Below are 15,721 nucleotides of genomic sequence, written 5' to 3'. Positions count from 1 at the left end.
CAGGTGAAAAATAAAACCTTTGGACTAACCTGGCAAAATGACCCAAACCACAGGGACTAAAATGGCATTTAACTCTTTTTATATTTGTAAGTTTTTGATAACTTAGAAATATAGAATGAGGTATGTAGCTATTAATAGCATCTAATAAAAAATAAGATTAGTAATTTTAAAATATAACACATAATATATTACTACATTCATAGCTATTGACAAGTTATGAACCATATCATTGTAATAATCAAATACTAGAATTTGAAGTTATCTTTGTGTCATCAACTTGAGATGAACATATTTGGTGATAAAAAGTAAAGAAACAAATCGACATTATTCGAAGAACATAAGTACAGAAACTTAGTTTAACTGCATCACCTTTTCGTCATCATTCCTTTATTGCAGCAGTCTCCTCTTCGTTAAAATAGTCGTGCCTGCAAATACAATACAAACACGACGATCATCATATATCACCATGCATTTCGACTTTCACCATCGTTAATCATTTTCGTTGCTCCAATAGTCAAATCTTTCAGACGGTTACCCCCCCAAAATACATCTACAAATATAAAAACCAATTTGTAGAAAAAAAAAAAGTCAATGCCTAATTTGGCTTACCGGATTTTCCGAGAGAGTTGATACAATCCTGTTCCCGCCATTGCAACATTTACACTAAAAAGATTCCAGTTTTTCTGTAATCAAGCATCAAACAAGTCAAAATCAAGAAAAACACAGCTTCTGCGAGAAGCAGATGAATTTGCTATTTAAAAGGCGTTTGTTCGTATTCTGAAGGAAACCCACAAAATTTAAAAATGATCCAAATCTACACAACACAAAATTGAATTGAAAAGTAAGTTGTTGCATCATCCTTTTTGAAGTGAGATAATTTGTAGAACAAGCAGATAAACAGTTTTAATAATAGAGACGAATCTGCCATGAACGCTATTCTGATTTTAGTCATAATAACATATAAAAAAGATGACAATGAAACAAGTTTACCAACTTTAATGACTAAATTGTCAGAAAAATCGTATTGTGACCAACTTGAAGCCTTTTGCAAAGCTTGGTTTTAAAAAGAGCGTGGCGACTGATGCGATTTTTTCCAAAAACCGATGTGTGATGCGCGTGCATTACGTGCCGAGGCATTCGTTGTTAAAAAATGCCAAAAAAATGTTTATAGGTTATATTTTAACTTGTTAACTTTAAAACACTAATATAAATGATAATCTCATCGTCTCTAGTCAGATTTGTTCAAATACTCGAACCCATTAGTCCATTACGCAATTGATGGTCAGATTTTTTCAGACCACATCATGTGATGCGCGCATCATGGAATCGCATCGCACGATGCGATCTCACCACTGCATCATGTGATGCACGCATTATGCGCTTATGACGGGCACATTCTAAAACCAGGTTACAAAGTATGTTACTATTTATGACATTGCCATGTCAGCATTCTTACCAGTTGAACAAGTTATCAGGTGACCAGGAGAAACACTTTGTACAATCACTAAAATAGTAAAATGGAACCTTGGAAAAAGTACATTGCAATTTTATGACAAAAACCCTTAAAATTATCTAGTTATTCATCGTCATAATTACAACTCGATGGCGTTAATCAGCGTCTAGAAGTTCAATTATTTCTCTTTAACAATGGGTATGTTCCCCATATGATAAATCTCTACCATTTAACTTAAACCGTGTGATAAATCAAACCTGGAAAATTTTACGGTACAGAAGAACATATAGTGTATAATAAATTGACTTACCGGGGTGATTACCATGCTGTAGCGAGACCAGATAATTCCAGTCGCTGTGACAGCTGCAAACAAATGATAAAGAGGTAAAGATCGCACCAATTGTGTGATCAATGCTCTCTCCTTCCCCAAAGAAACAATCTATTTTTGTATATTTTTTAAAAAAAATAGAGTAAAATGCCATTTTCGTCCTTGAGGTTTGGCTCTTTTTGCGACTTTCATCCAAAGGTTTGTTTTTCCGCATCTGGATCCAAAAGGTTTGAAATCTTGCCATTTTCATCCGACTTGTTACTTCCATCCATTTTCAACGGTAAGTCATTGGTATTTTCGTCTTTTTAGACATTTTTTGTGATGATTTGTAGGATCGGTTTTTGACTCCCGAACGATTGCGAACAGATACGTGTGACGTGCGGAATCCGTATACGTACGTGGACCGAACACTCTAGCTCCTATGCACCCAATGATGCAAATGGCAAAAGTCCTAAACTAAAGCCCTAAAGGTTCTATTTATAGGCCAAGGCTTTTAATGAGAGTTCTCATTAATTACATAAATGCCACCTTGCCTTTTCCCTAAATATTACAATATAAAGCTATGTTTTATTCTAATTTCTGCTACGGACTGATTGACGGAGGCGATAGACATTACTGCACTAACATGATTAAAGGGTTTGGGTGGAGAGAAAGTCAACATAGGTGGATCTTTATTCCTTATAGTGTTTTTTATTTTAATAAAAAATGTCTTAAAAGACGGAAATGCCCCTCGTTTAATGGAGAAAAATAGACGGAGTTAACGAGTCAGATAAAAATAACAAGATTTCAAACCTTTTGATTCTAGATGCGGAAAAACACACCTTTGGACGAAACGAAAGTCGCAAAACTGGCCAAACCTCAAAGACGGAAATGGCACTTTACTCTTTTAAAAATACTAACTTGTTTTTTAATATATCCAACAAATGACATAGATTTTCATTTCTTTTCTTTTTTTATATCCAATATGTTACGGTCCTGATGCTTTATATAAACTTTAATGCAGCAACCAAAACAAAAAAGATTCTAGTCAATTATAAGATTAAAAGTAATCAACTTTGAAAGTAAAAAAAAAAAAAGAATCTTTTTTTTGGTAAAGGAAGGAATGAGATACCAAAAGAAGCAAATGCAAGAAATATAATATTTGCAGCAAATAGATACCGAATTGTTGCGGGTATGAAAGCTTCTCTGGTGGCTTGGCAAAGTCTGCAATATTAGCGATGCTGATACCCCACTTAAAAGTTGGAGCCCAGAAATGAACTGCACAAACACATTAATCGGTTAATATCTATGCAGTTAATGCGGTAAAATATCGGATATCGGTCAAGGACCGATATTTGAGATATCGGTGGGATATCGGTAATTTTAATATAATGCAGAATGTATATATACAGCAATTTAACACTGATAATTCAGTGATATATCGGTTTTATCTGTCAAATATCGGTGATATATCGGTTATGTCGGTCAAATATGGGTGATATATCGGTTATATCGGTCAAATATCGGTCAATATCGCCGATATTAACGGTACCGATATTTTGACCGATATTTTACTAGGGGACCGATATAACCAATATATCACCGATATTAACTGCATAGGTTAATATATAAACATACACGACTAATCAGTGAAGCAACTTTATTAACAATTGATATTTTCGAAGATTACGACAGTTATTTTTTTATCTTTTGTTTTGTTGTCTGGTTTACTTCTTTAACATATATTATCTGTCTTCAAAACATATGTAGTGCTACGTGATTCCTAAAGTACAATATAATGATTTTGAAGCACAATGTTCAAACTTTCCATTTCCTGTAATTAACGTTGCGCTGTGCATAATTATCCATCCTAACACTTCGACATTGTACACAACTACAACATCAAAATGTCAGCATAACAAAAGCAATGACAAACCTTGGTTGCAAAAAACCTAAACTTGCTATCACTATTCGTATTATGTATACTCCTTCAGAATGCTATTTTGGTAAAAGTGCATAATAACAATTAACAAACAACATTTTTTTTCAAATTTTAAAGTACAAGTACATACTAATCCTCCCTACATACACTTAATCCAAGTACTCGAAGATTCCCATGGCTTCTTATCGACCAATAATATTATGACATCTTAGAAAAATCCCTCCTGAAATACCACCAAAGCTTTCGAACGCATTAGCTACGGATGAGATTAGAACTCCACAGATAACCGTGCTTGGGTGGGAGCAATCCAGGATAGGTGATATCCATAAACTCCCCATTCAAAGCTAACAATATTGGTTGAAACGAGTGACCCGATGTTACAATAAACCCGTTAACAACAAACTCGTGTATTTTTTTCTTACTTGTTATCCTTTTACTTCCTATTTTCTAAATTCTTACTCTTTATTCATTCCTTTGAATTCTTAAGATAGTGTCTTTTTTATACATAGCACTCACCTAACTTAATTTTTTTTTTAATAAAATTATCATATTATCCTAAAAAATCAACCATGTTTATGTAATTTCAACAAAATTAATCAAAGCACAGCAAAATTAATATCAAATCCACCTAAATCCAGTTCCAACCTTTACAAGTTCACTTTGAATTTGATTTTCATTTCTTTAAATTTCATTATTTGAATATTGAACCACTACAATAGATGCAGGAACTATATTTTTGTGTGTTCAATCTAACAAGATATGAATCGGATCATCAATAGCATAAAATCCCCAAAAAATATCATAATCAAATAACATAGAGAAACCCTAATTTAACGAAGCTATCATGATTGAAATTGAAGATAAAAATGGTTTATGAAAGATGTAAACTCACTAGTTTTGGGGCCAGCAGGGTGATTCCAGAGAGCCTGTAGCTTCGATGTCGCCATTGAAAACTCTACTCTCTTTCTCTTTAAATCTTAGAGAGAGAAACAAATGGGGGAAAGGATCACTTCTGGTCATTTTGGAGGTGTTTGAGATGTGTTATTATACACACGTGACCACCACAACTCCCTGCTCTCTCATTTTGACTCTAAAATAACCTTTTGATAAATTTGAGAGTAAAAGGCCAAAATGTTTATCTGTCTTGGAATAGTTTTTTCATTGTAGTCCAAATGTTTCAGTTATCATTTATGGGTTTTACTATTGTCATTTTAATCCAACTGAGTTGATTTTATCTATGAAACTTTGTTAGTCAGGGGTAATTTTGTCATTTCCTTTTTATTTTATTTAAAACTTTTATTGAATGGACTAGTTGTGTAACTAGCTTCAAGTTATGAACCAAAATGAAAATACATATGTGTTTTTATATAAATAAAAGAAATAAATATCAACCCTCTTAACTATCCCCCCTCTCTTTTTCTCTAAGTCTACACAACCAATCACCACCACAAACCCGTCACCACCACAACCACCCCTCTAAAACACAACCACCACACCACTGCAACCCATCTCCGCCACTCACTGACCACCGTTCACCACCACAACCATTGTGCCCCACCATCACCAACCACCACCACTATGCCCCACTATCACCCACCATTATCATCACCACAATCGTTGTGCCCCACCGTCACCAACCACCACCACTGTGTCCGTGCCCCACCATCACCCACCATTATCACAACTGGTCCAAACTCCTTCTCATCATGATCATCCTCATCGCCACCGCCACCACCATCTATGTAACAAACCTCGACAAACACCACAACGAACCATAACTAAGGCTCCAAACACGTACAACGAGAACCAGCACGAGAAACGAGGAAAACCAGATTTTTACCTTGTCGCGCTACGTGACGACGTCAGAATATCATACTCACGTACGCGACGCCCTTAGATTCGACAAGGACACTTGGCAGCCACGTGGCAGGTCTACAGTAGTGACTAAGGCCACCTAAGCCCTAGCTAGTGCCTTCGAGCTACGCGAAGGTAATAAGGTAATTCGGTCGCGTAACGCGACAAGCTTAAATCTTAGCTATAAATTGAGCGTTCACGATACATTTCAATCTGCTCAAAAACTTTCTTTCTCTCTCAACTTTCTGCTCAAGATATTATACCCCAAAATACTACGAAGCTTTGCCCCGTTGTAAGTGTTTTAACCCCTGATCACTAATTCGATACTCTGTCTAATCGATCCTAAACCCAGCAACGGATGTCAAGGTGCTGCCTGAATAAGGCTACACTTTGTTAACTACGTTGGGGTTCTGATCTCGTGATGTATCGATAAAGTTGAGTTGGGTTATTATACTAACACGTGTGCATTGTATATTTTGTTAGGAACTCAGGAATTATATCAGAAATATTACCAGGAGGTGTTTAGTTAAACCCTAAGTTTAAAAAGTGAGTCATTCTCTTTTTAATTAAAATGCTTTGCAAAACCCTAAATGTTTTTTTTTATCAGTTATACTTACAGTGATTAAGTCTTTGCATTTTGATATTACTACCGGTATGTGGGGTTTTGTATACATTACTTGTTACTATTGGACAACGAGTTAGCCAATAGTAATATGACCACGAGCACAGGGTATTGCCCTCAATCGCAATACTCTTTTGAGTAATGATAGATATAAACATTGTAATCACTCTTGATACTGTAAAATATAACGAGGTGTCTTTTTATAAAATGGAATGAACTCGTCAGTATTTCTTGCTGATAAAATGTTTTCAAACGCGTTTCAGATGACTTAATGTGAAAGTAATAGAAGCCCGCTTTGGAGCATTGAAGGCTTAAATAAAGTGGCTATGATTACCTGAATAAAAGAAGAAAATTTATGTTTTCAGCAATTAGGGTGTATCCCTATAAAAACATTTGAATGGAATATGGGTTTTAGCCCATTTGTCTAATATTAAAAAGTTTGGTGTTTTACAAACTCTGAAATTATTTCCTAACTACGATCCTGATGATTTATTCCGCCGCATATTTAATAAACACCGGTACCACCTGGCTATTCACAGCTCCCGCTCCTAGGGTAGGGTCGGGGGTTGCGACAATCTCTGCCACCGCCGCCGCCGCTGTTATTAGGCGGAAACTTTCCATCTCCATCATCTCCACCGTCACTTTCTCGTTCAGGTTTTGAATCGAAAACCGCAGTAATAGTCGCCATGTTTCCTAGGTTATCTGATTTAGATGATTTTCATCCAAAAGCAAAATCTGGTCAGATTTTTTAGTTACAATCCAACTTTTTTGTCATTTTCCTCCCTTTTAATGAAGGTTAAAATGGTCATATTTTTTTAATTTGTTATTATAAAATGTTAAAAGACCATTTTACCCTTCGTTAAAAGAGAAGAAAAAGACAAAAAAAACTGGATGTTGACTGGAAAATCTGACAAGATTTTGATTTTGGATGAAAATGGCAACAAAACTGAAACCACAGCGACCCAGACTAAAAAAGTTTGAGTTTTGAACCAAAGTAGCAAAAGTGACTAAACCTCAAGGACCATTTTTACAGTTTACTCATCTAAATAAAGGAAAAAAATGATTGGTTGAGAGGAGTTCTCATTGTTTTTACATAAGCAAAGCCCAAGATGTACTTCTCATCTTTAGTCCAAACATGATCACCTATGATAAAGGAAACAGAGGGTTTTTCAATGATCCAAATATAAAAATCGATTTAAAAAAAAAAAAAAAAAAAAAAAACTTAACCATTGTAATTTTAAATACAAACAAAATAACAAATAACTTAAAATCTCAAATACAATAGAAAGATAAACAAGTTTTTAATATTCGTCACGAATGTCACTTTTTGATATTGCCGTCTCGATTTCTTCCATTCTTGACTCCTCGATTTCTTTAATCTTTGCCTCTATGAGTTCGTCACTTATCGTCGCCTCAATTTTCTTTGCCACCAGTTTAGCATTTTCTTCCTTTAACATATTGAAGAAATCAATATGTATATGGCAGGTATTACGTGGTGTATCTAGGTCCGAAGTTGTCTCACAACCACCTGAAGAATGAGTACTGGATGAAGCCATTAGAAAACGTGACCATTTTTTTTTTTTTGTTGAACAATATCAACTCAACAAAACAGTTGTTTACAGAATTAGTTCTTATCCCAATTGCATATTGTCACTTGATAGAACACTACAATATCATTCCACATGAAAAAGGGCAATTACAAAGTAATGACAGGTAGTCGGGCAACAAGTTGCGCTGCCACCCCCTTTTTAATCATTTTTTGAGAGTGCAAAGCGCTTCTCATGTTCTGTTTCAATCAAAACACCACCAACCTATTTATATTAGTTAAGAGGAGCTCTAAGGTTGAAAAAAGATACAAAAAAGGGTAAAAACACCCCAAAATGGTAAAAAAAACAACTATATAGCCGTTAGAATCACTCCTAAAGGCAAAAAATGGTAAGCCGGTTTTAAAACTGATTTTGATTTACTAATTCTTATAAAGACATCCAAAACGGTATGGGAGAAACAAGTATTTTTAAATTATTAGAAGCTGGTCGCAAACCATTGGTTGGATTGGGCCCAAACTAGTTTGGGCCGACCCGGTCTTTTTACTAGGTTAGGCCGGTCGGGTACCGGGTTAGAACGTGTTTGTTTGTACACTTTTAGGTGAACGGTGTGTTTCTTTTTTCTTGATTGTTTAGGGCCCAAAGCCGGTTTACGATTGGAGATATCTCATCGGCCATTTGTGGTTTGGTGGGCCAAACAAGACCCAAATTAATTTAAATATTCAGTTTGAAGCAGTGGCGAAACTTGAAAATTTCCACCAGGGGGTCGGAAGTCACCGGACCTAAAAATTCTATATAAGTAATTTTTTTTTATAAAACCGGGGGGTCAAAAACGTATTGAAGGGGTATGGTCCCAAAAAGCCGCGCAAACCTCCGTGTGGTTGCGCTTGAGACCATACTCCTTATTTTAATAAACCTCTTACTGAGAGCCTCGCGCGACCTACACCACGTTTCGATCTGTGTCGCGCGAGGCCTGGCCCTCAAGAAGCTCAGATAACAGCACTTAGCATAAAATAAAGGAACACATGGGCATACTAACCCCGCGCGGGTTAATTACATGCCCAACAAGAACCACACAAGAGGGAAGTGCGAGGCTACCTCCAGTGGTACACAAGGTACAAGTGGCAGTGAAAAGAGCCAATGAACGTCCAACAGGGTCTGGTCAATCGTGCGCCACGATCGCCTGACGATAAGTACATAAGGACGCCTACGTGGCACCAATCAGGGGACAGAGACAACTGTCCCACGATCTCCACTTGTCTGCTGATGGCAGAAAGACAGCAGGGCCGACAACAATGACACGTGGCTCCAATCAAGGTGCGCCAGCACCAAAGGACTTCTAGAAGCCACTAAACGGTCGACACCAGCAAGGCAAGGAGCATATCCGCTATGCTGTCCATTTCCGGCCCAAGGCCCATCAGCCCATATCCTCTTACACCTCTCCGGCTATAAATAGAGACCTCATTCCACAGGTTAAACGGTCCATTCCCTCTACTCTCACTCTTAGTACTTAATTACTCTCAAAACAGTCGCTTATTCTCACGCCGGAGCCTGGTTAAGAGGGAAACCCCCACATTCCCCTCTTAACGAGTAACGGTGTTCTGTTTTGCAGGATTGATCCATTCAGTCGGAGCTCAAATATTCATTAGAAGATTAACCATCATGATAGAAACATAAACCGAACCGATTAACTCCTTAATCAGTTCAGTGTTTCTTCATTGGCGCCCACCGGTTTTTTCTATAACCACCTTCATCTTCTTTTATTTGAGCCTTTGACATCTTTTCTTCCTTCGACCATGGCTGGTCAAGGAACCATTCCAGAGTTCGGCTTCGGAGCCAACTCTAACGCAGCGTTGGGTGAAGGAATCCAAAACTTCCAAGCCCAACAAATCGAAGAAATTGGTGAGGTCGACGGAACCAATACTGGAGGCCCGCGCGGGAGCATCACCCGCATCACTCAAGTGGTCACCCCAGGCAACAATGGAGAAGGACCTTCAAACACAGCGCCAGCTCAGAATGTTTCGGCATTACTAGGCTTACAAGAAGGCGAAACCCCAGCCTCGTGGTATGCCAAAAACATCGCCACTATCAATGCAGCGTACCAGTCGCTGATTGCGCAACAAGCAATTTTGACGGCAGAACCGTCCTTAGTAACTCCCCCAAGTCAAGGAGCGCGCCGGATGCCTCCACCGCCAAATCTCCAAGGCAGAATAAACAGGCCTCCCCCTACCAGACGTTTGAGCGTACACGACACGCGCGATACAAGAGGGGAAACGGATAGTTATTACGACTATCCGTCAACCCTCCAACGAGGCCCTGTTCACAGCCGGCTCACGCCGCGCAACATGAACAACGAATGGGAAGAGATAGATCCGAACGATCCGACTTGGGTAGATGATGAGGGTTCGTCAGTCTTTAACTGATTGCCAAAAAACCACGAGTACTTCAAGCCGAGACAGCACATCGGGTACACAGAAGAAGCTGAAAGAGATTTCCGCCTGGCGTACCGACCAGCGGAAGCTGCGGAACACTCCAAGTTCATCCCGAAAATTGCACTCGCGCCGCTTTCACGAGAGAAGCTACCCCCGACTGTCGGGAAATTCAACGGATTGACTGATCCAGATGATCACGTCAGAACATTCACGAGTGTAGGCTGCATGGGAGGTTGGAACATGCCCATGTGGTGTCACTTATTTATTCAAACTCTTACCGGGGCGGCTCGCGCCTGGTTTGATAGCCTTCCGCCTGGGAAGATTAAATCGTGGGTAGATTTCAAGACACAGTTTTTGAGCTACTTCAGCCAACAACGTCGCTACCAGCGCGACACAGCCGAAGTAGAAGATATTTGGCGAAGAGATGGTGAAGGTCTGGAGGACTTCATCACCCGGTTTAACAAGGAATGTTTGGAGATAGGCGGCGTCAGTGAGCAACTCATGCGCTGTCATTTCAAAAAAGCCATCCGATGTGATAGTCTCATCAGAACTATCACAGGCAAAGATGGAATGCCAAAGGAGTGGGATAAACTAATGGAGGCTGCAAAAATCGTCGCACAAACAGAAGAATCCCTGAGTGGGTACAAATCTGGTTATGATGCTAAAGAGCACCACTCATCTCATCATTACTCAAGGGATTACTCGCGCGACTATAGCAGACACGAGAAGAGGAAGAGATACTCCGACTCGAGTTCAAGATCAAGTGAGGACAGGAGCAGGCACTGGGAAGATACACGCGCAGCAAGCGACAAAGCACGATACACGAAGTCAGACAAAGAAGACCACCAAGAAAGAAAGTGGACTCAGCTAACAAAGACACCCCTCGAAGTCCTCAACACGGAGAAATTGGATCTCAAAGATCCACTACCAATGCGTAGCAAGAAAGGCCAAGACCCCAACCTGTTTTGCGAGTTTCACAAAGATACAGGCCACTTGACTAACGACTGCATCCAATTGCGCATAGAAATCGAGAAAGCTCTGAAGAGTGGTAAGCTGGAGCACTTACTGAAGAGTGTGCGCAAGGACATCAAGAAGATCCAGAGAAACGGGTGATCGCTGGTCTCGCCACATCACCTATCAAGAATAAACACCGGAAAACCATCACGCTTGACGGCAGTCAGCGTGCAGGTGGCTTAACACCGTGAAGAATTAAAATTCCACCACACTAGATAGCAGTCAGTGTTACCAGGTGGTGTGCGCGAGAAAAACATGTATTCAACTACTGCTGTAAACAGGGGCTACAGGCCTAAAAAACTGCTAATACAAGCACTTTACATGTTAAATTCTTACTCTCTAGAGTGTTTCCTAGTTACAAATGCATGTGAAACTTTTGATTAGCACGAAAACACTTCAGTAAATTGTGAGCTACAACGCATGCCTTCAAGGTTCTTTGCAAATATAGCGTAAGACCGGGCATTTACACTCAGCAAAAGGAATCACACTTCCGTTCATTCGCGCTAACTTAACCAAAGTTTCTAGCCACAATGCAACTATTGTAACTAGAAAAACGAAAGGCAAAATGAAAAAGATCATATTTCAAAAGCGCAAAAGCGCAACCAGTACAAAACATATTCAGTCATACATGCGCGACCGCGCATAGATTTACAGTCAAAGAAAGCAAAAAATTACAAGGCACAAAGCCTAATCAACAAAGCCTATGCGAGTGCATGTTGATCTCCATCATCATCGCCATCATCATCATCGTTCCCACCATCATCATCATTATTGTCATCATTTCCACCACCATCACCAGCTGTTTCCTCTTCATCTGATAACTCAACAGTCACCGGTGGATCAAGAATGGCCTTCAGACGCTGACACCAGTCATCTTTCTTTAGAGCCTCCACAACCAAGTCCATTACAGGCAAAGTAAGATTGTCATAAGCATCCTCAGCACGTGTAAGCGCAGCATTAGCCTGGTCGGTTACCGAACAATGGCTCACATCAAACTCTTGCCCAAGCATCTCTTCAACATGTTGTGAGCATTCTAAATAACCCCCTCGATGACCAACTGCGCGAGCAGAATCTGTAAGAGCAGCGACAGCGCGATCCAGCTCGCCAGCATTGAGGATAGAGTTGGCAACCTATAACGAGAACCGCATATTAGGACCAGCTAGCAAATCAGGCATGCAAAAATATGCAAGTACAAACTTACCAGCACTACTCCACGAGTGCGCATCCATTCAGCCTCAGACACAAGCGTGTCAACGATGCCTTGGGCCTCTGAGTAGTTGGTCTGAGCCACGTTCAGAGCGGCAGCGCTGACAGCACGCGCCTCTTCAGCAGTGGCAGCCTTAACCCTCTCCGCCTCGAGGTCGATCTCCAAGGACTCGCATCTGTCAATCTGATCATTCAGACGGCGTTTAAGCTCAGCGATCTCGACATCCTTGGCCAGGAGATCCTTATCCTTGCTGGATAGTTGCACCTTTGTCTCAGCCAACTCAGCCTGAAAAGCGACAAAAGATTTAAGCTATTTTGTAAACAACATAGCAAGGAAAAGTAAAGTGGTAAACTAACCTCCATCTGCTGCTTGGCAGCCTTCTCAGCCTGCGCAGCTTCAACTTTCGCGGTCAGCTCAGCAACTTTTGCTTCAAGATCAACAATCTTGCTCCGAGCCGAGAAGGCGCGCTCATTATCCCTCTCACATATACGCTTAAACTCGGCCTTCTCCTTGGCCAATTGCTGTTCAGCAGTGTGGAGTTTATTTTTAAGGCCCTCGCGCCCCCATTCCTCGGCCTTCTTGTCTGCATCAAACTTGGCCTTCTCCTCATCAAAGGTGGCCTTGGACTTCTCAAACTCAGCGATACGCTTTAGCATCCGCTCGCGATAACCCTCCCAGTCTGCGCGCTCCCTAACCATCGTTCGCCACTCACGAACTATCTGATGGTTGGCGGCGCGAGCATTAGCTTCTCCAAGCAAGAAAGTTCGATACAACATTTCATGGGTCTTCGCCCTCTGCTGGTTAACCTCTCCAGGAGTAAACGAGTTCAAGAACCAATCACGGCAGGGCCCGAATTCCTGAAATGTGTCCTTTTGCTTCAAACTCCAGGGAGCTTGGTGAGGAGCATCACCGCGTTCTTCCTCGGTATAACTCTTATAATAGATATCACCAACGGTGTCCTTCGCCCCAATGACGTTTGGGTTATAGCCCCCAGCTCCACCAGAACTTGCACCACTAGAGGTATACCGACTCGACCCCTTGGAAGTATGTATCTTTGAACGGTCATGGGCCTCAGCATGCGCGAGGTGGGTAGGTTTGATGACTTCAGACCCTTGCCTCCTCTCAAAACCCCTAACGACCTCAGACTCTTGAACATTGACAGGCTGTTCCATAGCCTTTTTCTGCTCCTGCTCCTTCTCCAAGGCTCTCTTCTTCTTCGCCTCTTCGGCTCTCTCCTCCTCAGCCTTTTTTCTTCTCTCCTCCTCAGCCTTCTTCCTTCTCTCTTCCTCAGCCCTTCTCTTCCTATCTTCCTCAGCCTTCTTCTTTTTCTCTTCCTCCTGACGTTCCTCAGCCTTTCGCTGCGCCTCGACAGCCTTTGCAGCATCCCGCTCAGCAACATTTTTCTCCTTGTCAGTATCAACACCAGCAGCCTGAGATGACTTGATAGTAATTTTCGGCCTCTTCGGCTCTGGCTCAGTGAACTTGACACCCTTCTCAGGGGTCTTCTTCTTGATCTCTACAAAAATAATACAAGTAGATTAAGCAAGGAACATAAGTAAAGGGAAAGAAATTAAAGGCTTACCTGGAGAGAACTTGTATAAAGAGCGCAGTTTGCTCGTTTTCCCCACTAAGGAAATCGCACCAACATTCGACGCAGACGCCACACCAGCTGTGGTCTCGCTCCTCACTCTCTTTCTGCTGACCAACCGGGCAGCAACATCCTCTTCTTCTTCGGTTTCCTCTTCTTCATGAACTGATGGGGTCGCGCCAGCATCAGGGTTACGAGAACCCGCGCTTCCAGAGCTTTTTGAGCTACCCGCTCCAGTCTTTATATCAGCTGTGCGCGATAAGCCTTCAAGTGAGTCACTTATTATCACATAATCGTCTAAGTCACTCTGTCGAAGGCGAAGAGTACCTTTAACAGCAGCAGCGGTTGCGCGACTACTACCAGCCCCCTTGCTGGTCACCTCCAAGTCCGGTTTAACTGTTTTCTTCTTCTTCAGGGGTTTTTTCTTCCTCTCTTCCAGGTCAATCCCCAGGTCGTGCAACACACCTGCAAATATATTAGACCACGAACTTAGCTCGCCGTTTGAAGACCCTACAGACTCCTCGCTGGAAAGATAAATAACCTCTTTTCCAGCGGGAGTCACAGAGCGCAAAGGACGAGGTTTAGGGAATTGCGCACCTTCTGTTGCAATTGGCGGCGCGGCAAATGCATCAGCAACAGGGTACATGAAGTTGCCCCTGATCTGCTCATACCAACTCTCTTCATCCTCGCGCAGCGGGCGCACGCCCATTGATCCAGCAAAAGTGGCGAATGCAGCTTGATATAGTTGCGCTTCTACACGTCAGAATATATTATGTAAGATAAAAACAAACTTGAAACAAAGAAAAGGAAGAAAGTCACTAACCCTGATCGCCAATCTTCAAGACATGGACCTCTTTGCTGTCTGGTGACCACCGGTCACTCATCTGCGCAGCTACCAACACATTTTCCCCAAACACCCGATTAGGGGAAGGGGTTAATTGTTGATACCACAGTGCTTGCTTGGGGATTGGAAGATCCTCCTTCAAAACAGCCTCAGTCCAATCCCTGAACGGCATGGCAATCGGAAGCACCTCCTCCCTAATGAAGAAAAACTTGGGTTTCCAATCGTGAAAACTCTTAGGAGGATTTAGTAAGATCTTCTTTGCAGCACCACGGCTGGCAAAAGAGAAGAAACCCATCGTTCGTTGCAACTGATAAAAGCCCGAAACTTCTCGACAGTCGGCTCAATACCATGAGATCGGCATAGAAACTCGAAGTGACGAACCCGAACCATCCCAGGAGGGCTCATCTGGGAAAGGTGAAAATTGTAATAATGCAATATATTTCCCAGAAAGTTAGTCGCCGGTAACCTAAAGTTACCCTGAAGGAAAAAGTCTTCATATAGGGTAATGTAACCCGGCGGTGCGTCGGCGGCGGTCTGGCCCTGAGCCGGGTACCGAGCATCCCGCTCCGGTGGGAACCGGAAACCTCGAACAAATTGTTCAAATAGTCCGAGATCCCACTTGAGGACAGGAACCGGACCCTCCTCGGTAGAAACAACCTCCTGGTGTTCTTCAGTCATTGTAACAAGAGAGTTTTTGAAGAAAACTTGAAGATCTGAAGAACTCTCTTGAAGATCGGAAGAACTCTTGAAGATTTGAAGAAATCTTGAAGATTCAAAGAAACGAGAGGAAAGTAGAAAGCAAAGAAGAGAGAAGTGAGAGCCTTCTCACATCTCTTCAGATATATATATACCCATCGCATTTAATGCGATGGGTAAGAGTGCCGTATTCGCCGCTAGGCTAACCAACGAGAGAT

At 41.3% G+C, this 15,721-nt stretch overlaps 1 protein-coding gene across 1 annotated transcript; it reads right to left on the bottom strand.

The window, feature by feature from the left end:
• Positions 1-186: 186 nt before the first annotated feature.
• LOC110884311 (mitochondrial pyruvate carrier 4) lies at positions 187-4,770 on the bottom strand. The gene is made up of 5 exons (XM_022132020.2): positions 4,595-4,770; positions 2,940-3,038; positions 1,764-1,816; positions 610-683; positions 187-425 (listed from the first exon to the last, which is right to left on the bottom strand). The coding sequence occupies exons 1-5, from the start codon at positions 4,647-4,649 to the stop codon at positions 380-382; spliced, it is 327 nt and encodes a 108-aa protein (XP_021987712.1). The 5' UTR covers positions 4,650-4,770; the 3' UTR covers positions 187-379.
• Positions 4,771-15,721: the final 10,951 nt, after the last annotated feature.

Source organism: Helianthus annuus, chromosome 11 (assembly GCF_002127325.2).
Source record: "Helianthus annuus cultivar XRQ/B chromosome 11, HanXRQr2.0-SUNRISE, whole genome shotgun sequence".
Classification (NCBI taxonomy): domain Eukaryota; kingdom Viridiplantae; phylum Streptophyta; class Magnoliopsida; order Asterales; family Asteraceae; genus Helianthus; species Helianthus annuus.
Note: the sequence above shows the minus strand (reverse complement) of the source record. Positions and strands in the feature narration are given on the sequence as shown.

Bases quoted from the DNA above. Each gene is read 5' to 3' on its own strand.
- LOC110884311 (XM_022132020.2), bottom strand. From the start codon at position 4,649: ATGGCGACATCGAAGCTACAGGCTCTCTGGAATCACCCTGCTGGCCCC. The intron at 3,039-4,594 runs GTGAGTTTACAT...GTGTTTGTGCAG, and splicing joins CCCTGCTGGCCCCAAAACTA to TTCATTTCTGGGCTCCAACT. The intron at 684-1,763 runs GTAAGTCAATTT...GCTTGATTACAG, and splicing joins ACAGCATGGTAATCACCCCG to AAAAACTGGAATCTTTTTAG.